General features: G+C 36.7%; 1 protein-coding gene across 1 annotated transcript; it reads left to right on the top strand.

Annotated features, from left to right (window-relative positions):
* The first annotated feature begins 7,036 nt into the window (after window positions 1–7,036).
* On the top strand, window positions 7,037–7,546 carry LOC145288177 (uncharacterized). Its single transcript, XM_080136231.1, has one exon. The coding sequence runs from the start codon at window positions 7,037–7,039 to the stop codon at window positions 7,544–7,546; it is 510 nt and encodes a 169-aa protein (XP_079992357.1).
* The last annotated feature ends 785 nt before the right edge of the window (window positions 7,547–8,331 follow it).

The following is an 8,331-nucleotide window of genomic DNA, read 5'->3' as shown; positions in this document are numbered from 1 at the left end:
ACACCAGTTACCCAGAAAAGGGAAAATGGCCAACCCCATAGAGATCAACCCCAGGGAAAAGGGTTATAGGATCATCCCAGGGAAATGAAAAGCTCAGGAGGGGGTGTTGTGGGCTACAAATCACCCTTATTTCAGAACTAACTGAAATGAGGGTGATTTTTAGCCCACAACACCCCCTCCTATGAATACCTCTGGTTTCAGAGACTAAAGGGAGACATTCATACCATGTTTAATCGTATGCTACGAACACGTTCCTCTTATACCACTAGTGACTCCTGTGTTCTATATGATAAATACATATTATATTTTATATATTTACACTACTTGAGGATTCTTTCATTTGTGACCGCAAGCACAGGTCTACAACATTTATTAAGTTCAAATGTATATGAGAATTCAAGATTATGTACGAGTATCGTATTAATAAATGAAACAATGCATATAAATATTATTATATTATTCAATTCAGGTTAACAAACTTTCTATTTATCGCTACAAGATGTTGACTGTTCCAATCTAAAGATTTTATCAGGCGAAAGAGGCATCCGTTCTTATTAAGGCCAGTCATTTTCTTCGATAAATGGAAATTTTGTTACATTAACTAGATCAAAATAATCTCATTTTTATTGAACAATATCAAGAGCCCCACTAAATTCAATTTTCTTTTGTTTAGATAGCTTTATAAGAATATATATATATATATATATATATACATATATATGTTTATACATATATATATGCATATGTATGTATATATAATAGTTTGTAACAATAATAACATTTTTATCATATATATATATATATATATATGTGTCAATAAACGCTGTTATTTTTCCACCAACCTAATATATATATATATATATATATATATATATATATATATATATATATATTTATATATATATTTATATTTATATATATATACATGTATATAAATATAATGCACCTTATCTTGAGTTGAGCATATTGAGAAGTGATACACGAATTACCATCATTAGCGTATAAAGCGATGCTCTTTGTGTAAACAACTCGAGCTAAGGTATTTCGAGCGATGTCAAAATATCGTTAATTAACGACTCGCACAGCAGCAGCCATTTAGCGTTATGGTTAGACGCATTTACTGTCGTACAGGCGGTCGGATTTCGATCATTGCTTGAGGCAATTTCCGGTCTAATCTTACTGATGAGTTGTAAAACAGCAAAACAGTACTGTATGTGGATGAATATATATGTATATATATATATATATATATATATATATATATATATATATATATATATATGCGTGTGGGTGCATGTTTGCATGTGTGGTCTTTTTTTTTAAATATGTTCGGCTATGAAATTTGAAATATAATACATACAAATTTTACAAACATTTAGAGTAGATTTAATTCACTATTTCTAAAAAGAAACAACATTATACTTTATTCTTTCTTCGTTCCATTGCCCAAAATAAAAATAGAAATAGTAAACAAAATGAAAATAGTAAATAAAAATAGAAATTGTAACCACATGAAATTTAAATTGATATATTTTTATAACACGTGTTTCTAATAAGTAAATTATTTCTATGATTAATTTGCTATTTAAGCCTTTTATTTCATATTTTAAGCCATATTTTTAGATATTAATGGAATTGTTATTATTTTCATGCTAAAAACGCATTACAAATATATATGTATATATATATATAAATATGTATATATATGCATGTATATATAAAAATGTATATATATATGTATATATATATATATATATATATATATATATATATATATATATATATATTATCTACTATAATAATTACTAAATACCTACGAATAGTGTTTCCTCCTTTCGGGAAACATCAGTGCAGGGTGTCACGATTAACGCCAGTTGATAGACTCGGACCCCGGAAACAGAAATCATGTCTGGCTTCATTTGCAAGGACCGCAGCCACTTGGCTACCGCGAGAGATACAGTTGAAATTAAAGATTTATTCTTATTAAATGCTTTTAACGTCAGTCAGAGAGTGATCTAATCATTAAATGACGACCTGCGCGTATATATATATATATATATATATATATATATATATATATATACAATCATAAATGCTAGTTTTAGTTAGTAATTGAAGCCACAGCTTAAGTTTAGATTTATGCATTAATAGATTTTCATAGAAAAAATCTTAGATTACTCTTGAATAATTCCATAGACCGAGTAGTTTATTTTCGTTTTTAAGTATATATATACATATATATATATATATGTATATATATGTATATATATGTGTATATATATGCGTACATATATTGAACATGCATATATATATGCATATATTTAACATGTGTATATATGCATATATATTTATCATATATGTATAAGTGTTTATTTGTGTGCATCGCAGAAAAATATTACAATAACTAACTGAGCTAACATAATCAAAGCCTCCAGCAATAAGAAAATCAAAAAGCTCAGATAAAAACTTCACCCTCCACCCAGCCTTAATTGTTATCGATAAAACAGAATCAATGTATTTTTAACGATTTAATTTATGCATATGCAGTTACAAATTTTACTTCTAGTCTGATAAACGCTTACTTTCCCTGACAAATATGAATATAAAACCAATCCTCTTACTATTTCTTTATCCAATTACTTATTACAAACTATCTACATTAATCTCTATGACTTATCGAGAGCCAAAAATAATACACAAAAAACGCATTCAACATCAAATATTCAGGCCTTTCGAATATATATATATATATATATATATATATATATATATATATATATATATATATATATATAAGAAAAAGAAAATTAAAACTGTAAGTTGCAGTTTACAATCCAATTTTATTGTTTTACTGAATAATCCAAAAAACAATTTACAAAGTCCGTATTGCGCGGGGTCTCAAAGAATGCTATTCTTGTTATTTTTCTCGTCCGATGGCATAAAGAAATCAGCTTATTATATTTGTAGCAATGCTAGAATTTGCTAGTGATGGTATTAAGTGAAACCGCAATTTATTGTACTTATAAATTGCATTAAGTGAAACCGCAATTAATTATAGTTATCAATGGCCAAAAAAAAAGTAAAAAGATGTTGGATATGTAAAAAAATTCTATAAAAACAAATATAATATTTCAGCTTTCATGAAAATACTCTCAAATTAATCTGAAATGCAAAATAATTCTTTAGAGGGGATGGATTTCATAATAAATCTAGTGTGACGATGCATATAATCATATTGGAAAATCTTCAAAACACCTGAAATAATGAAAACTGTGTTTTCAGGCAGTGCAGTAGCCCAAAGAGAAGTCTTTTCCCCGTTAATTGGGACTTAATGGTAAAAAGAGAGAAAACCAGCATGAGATCCTTCATCATCGGCTTTATCTTAATTAGATTTCAAATTAAATTTAAAAATAATAAAAAAAGTTCAGGCAAAGCAAAGAAAAAACCAATCCGTGAAAGCTCGTATTACTCTCCGGAAACATATACATATATATATATATATATATATTCCAACTTTTATATGTATATATATATATATATATATATATATATATATATATATATATATATATATATATATACCAACTTTATGACTATAATGCTCCCTATCTTAGGTTGAGCATTTGGGAAGTGGCATACAAATTACCATTAGCGTATGAAATGATTATCTTTGTGCAAACAAATTGAGCTTAGGTTTTTAGACAATATAAAAACATCGTATATTCAGAGCCCGTATAGCAGCAGTCGTATGGCGCAACGGGTAGAAGCTCCGACTGTCATTTAGGCGATCAGGTTTCGATCCTGGCTTGAGGTAGTTGCTTGTCTAGCAACACTCATGAGGTGTGAAACAGCGAAACAGTCCTGTATGTGGATGACTATATATATATATATATATATATATATCAACATTTAATATATATATACCAACTTTTACACACTCGCGCGCACACACACACACACCCACACATATATATATATATATATATATATATATATATATATGGTTACATCACTGCTACACTTTTGTTGAGGTTCACATTGCATCCCCTTTGTTTCAGTTCAATTTTAAAATGCTTGAAATAATATAACTGCCCACATTTATAAGGTTCATAAAGTACCCGCACAAAACATCCAATGCAAAAAGAAAAATATATATTCAAAGAATTTTATCAAAAGTAGACGAAAGTTATTTACATCTTTGCTATTGCGCACATCGCCGAACCGGAAGTGGGGAATGTTTAAATTAACGCAAGTAAATCGAAAGGATGGAATGATTTTTGAAAATATCAATGAAAAATCTCTGTAAAAAGTGCCAGTTGAGGACGAAATAATTAAGGTTTTGGCCAATTCTTTGATATTTTTCGTCCGAAACTTCGAGCTTTACACTAAACTAGCCTCCTGAAAGTCCGTCACCTCTGTCGAAAGTTTAGACAGATATACCTACACACTTACATACATTTAAACAGACAGGCAAGATTTATATTATAGACTAGCCTTATTGGCCAGTGTTACCTTGGTGTTGGGTGGTGTGAGGTGTTGAGCAAAGAGAAAAAAATGTGGTAGTAGGCAGGCAGGTTCGAGCACATACACCGAAGGAGGAAAATAACGTGAAAAAAACATAACGCCATTGTTGTTTCGCCCATCGACAAATCGGAAGTGGTGAAGCTTTAAAATAACGCAAGTCAATCGAAAAGAGGGGATGAATTTCGAAAATATATATGAAAACAAGCGACTTCTCCTAGTAGAAAAGTGCCAATTAGACCGTAAGGTACTTAATGTATTTCGCCAATTTTCCGATATTTCTCGCCGAAGGTTGAGGCTTCAAAATGATACCAATCTCATGAAAATCCATCCATTCTGTCGAAATTTAAAGGCATACATACATAAATAAATGCATACATACATACATACATAAATTTAAACAGATAGGCGAGATTTAAATTACAAATTATATCGGCCACAATATGTATTAATGATTTTAGAAATAAAAAAAAATTACTCGTGCGGCACTAACGAGAATCGAAACTAAAATGTTTACCTTACGATTTACTTGTTATTTTAAGTTTATTCAAGAGCTATGAAGACATACAAAGCTAAACATTTAAACAGGAACCAGTAGCTATTATGTTACGCATGCATAGCCTCTCCTTATGTAAGCCCTATGTAGTGTTTCCACGCACCGAAACATGGAAACTGAGCACCCTGCGGCCTCAGGCTAAACTACAAGGACTCGGAGGAGGTTGTCCCCCGGACATGTGACATGCAGGCCCAACGTCGTGTGGATATACCCTGCTTACTCATGAACCAACCCCCAGCTATGGGTGAAATAGTTCCACTGTTTTGTGGCTGTCTTGGGAAAGACAAAGGCTAAGAGAGTAAACCCCAACAGAAAATCCGGAGTGGAGCCCCTAGGGCGGTAGGAAGACAGACCAGTCTCCTTCCGTCAACTCCTGCATCCTGATTCTTTCGCAACCGTCTTGACACAGTCCTGTCACCGGACCCGGCGCATCGGGAAGAGAGAATGAGGCTGATCCTGCGCAATTCAAGTCAGGCGCAAGCCATGACATCGACTTTTTGTTAACCTCAAGTCCTGCGGCGACAGGGAAATAGCGTAGTTGTGGATACACTGGAAGCTGTAGCTGTGAACCTACACGTAGGCGATTCAGGACATGTGGTCGTTCCTCACTAGTCTGAGGTAGTAGTGGGTCCGGCAGCCTCCTGAGTGACCGAGCCGCAACTCTTTAAGGTCACTCTGCTCGCCTCCCTAGAATGAGGACGGGGCTGGAAAAGGTGCCCTAAAAATAGCCTGCTTCACCAAAACCTGGCCAACCTACAGCGGCTGGCGGGGATCTCTCTTAAGCGGTCGAAACAAACGAAAAAAGAAAACAAAGTTGCTTACTCTAGCATCGTGGAATGTGCAAACCCTGCTCGACAATGCAAAAGCAAATCGACCTGAAAAACGAACGGCGTTTTTAGCTCGTGTGCTTGCTCGCTACAATATTGACTTTGCAGCCCTAGGTGAGACTCGTTTTTCAGATAAAGGCCAACTGACCGAAACTGGTGGAGGCTACACCTTCTTCTGGTATGGGCACAGTGCTGATGAGCGGTGTGAAGCTGATGTGGGTTTTGCTATCAAAACAACTCACGTACCAAATCTAGCAAGCATTCCTGAAGGTATAAACGACAGACTAATGAAAATGCAGTTACCTCTTGGACACAACACCAGCGTTATGCTGGTCAGCGCCTATGCCCTTACGATGACTAACCCTGATGAGGTCAAAGACAAGTTTTATGAAGAGCTCGACTCACTCATTTCCTCGGTCCATCAATCAGAGAAGCTTGTAATTCTTGGCGACGTCAATGCACGTGTCGGTACATATCATCAAGCCTGGCACAACATCATTGGAAAGCATGGAGCAGGCAAACACAGTAGGAACTCCTCCTCCTCCTCATCCTCCTCCTCGCCCTCATTAGAACCTGTGCGTCACATGATGTCAACATCACAGACACTATGTTCCGCCTATCAAATCACAATAAAACCACATGGATGTATCCACGCTCTCGGCATTGACATCAAATCGACTATGTCATTACCGGAGACAAGGACAGGCAGGACGTCAGACTGACCAAAGCCATGTACGGGGTTGATTATTTGACAGACCACCGCCTCATCATCTCCAAATTCAACTTCTTCATCCAACCAAAGGGAAAGCCTCAGGGTAAAAAAAAACAGCCAAGAGGATCAATACAACCAAACTGAAATGTCCTAAAACAGCAGAGGAATTCCAGAACAGCATACATAGTAAATTTCTAACTTCAATCTCAATCACAACAGCGTTTAAGAAAGCTGCATATCCTTTAGAGATGTTGTTCCCTCTGCTGCTCTTGACGTTCTATGTCCTGCCACCAAACACCACCAGGACTGGTTTGACGAGAATGATTCTGAGATTCACAACTTGTTGCAGAAAAACACCGCCTGCTAAGAGCGCATCAAAATGGGCCAGCTTGTGTGGCGAAGAAAACTGCCTTCTCTAATATGCGCAACAAAGTCCAATCCAAGCTGCGTTCAATGCAGGATTCCTGGTTCAGTGCTAAGGCAGATGAAATCCAAGGCTACGCAGACAAGCACGATACAAAGAATTTTTACGATGCAGTAAGAGGAGTTTACGGACCACAGTCTTCGGGATCCTCTCCTCTGCTCAGTGCCGACGGCTCAATTCTACTCACGGGAAAGAAGGAGATCCTCAGCAGATGCGCTGACTATATCAACAAAGTGCTCAATCGCCCTGGAGCCATCAAAGATATAGCAATTGAACCTCTCCCCCAAGTCCCCCTCAGTCAACAGGTCGACACCCCCACATCAATCGAAGAGGTCAGCAAAGTCATTCAGCATGCAACCAGTAGAAAAGCTCCAGGTCAAGATGCCGTCCCAGCTTCGGTTTACAAGTCTGGTGGTGCAGCTTTGCGGGAGCAGCTGACCTGCTTGTATCAGATCATGTGGAGGAAGGGACAACTTCCACAAGAGTTTAAATCGCCAATCCTGTGATAACCACCGAGGCATCTCTCTCCTGTCCATAGCAGGGAAGATCTTGGCTCTCATCCTCCTCAACCGCTTACTTGGTCACCGAGAACAGAAACAGAGACTCCTGCCGGAGAGTCAATGTGGTTTTCGTGCCGGTCGGGGGACCACCGACATGATCTTTGCTGCTCATCAGCTTCAACAGAAATACATCGAACAGCACGGAGACCTTTACACAACCTTTATCGACTTGACCAAGGCATTTGACACAGTCAGTCGGGATGGTCTGTGAAAATAATGAAGAAATTCGGTTGTCCAACTACTTTCATCACAGTAATTCGTCAATTCCATGAAGGCATGATGGGTGGCATCCTTAACGACGGTGAACTCTCAGAGGCTTTTCCGGTAACAAATGGAGTTAAACAGGGCTGTGTCCTTGCCCCTACCCTGTTCAGCTTGATGTTTTCTGCAATGCTATTTGACGCTTTCAGCGACTAGTCACCAGGCGTCAACATTAAATTCAGAACAGATGGAAAGCTATTTAACCCAGGAGACTGCAGGCTGTGACAAAGGTGAAGGAAGCAGTGCTGAGTGACTTTCTTTTTGCTGATGACTGTGCCCTCAATACCAGCAACGAGCGAGAAATGCAAGACCAGATGAACAAATACTCTGCAGCCTGTGAAAACTTCGGCCTCAAAATTAGCACCAAGAAATCCGAAGTTATGTTCCCACCAGCTCCCAGAAATCTGTATCATGAGGCAAGTATCTCAGTCAAGGGGCAGAACCTTCAAGCGGTTGAGACATTCACCTGT

Source organism: Euprymna scolopes, chromosome 11 (assembly GCF_053919585.1).
Source record: "Euprymna scolopes isolate OS-2025 chromosome 11, ASM5391958v1, whole genome shotgun sequence".
Lineage (NCBI taxonomy): Eukaryota > Metazoa > Mollusca > Cephalopoda > Sepiida > Sepiolidae > Euprymna > Euprymna scolopes.
Note: the sequence above shows the minus strand (reverse complement) of the source record. Positions and strands in the feature narration are given on the sequence as shown.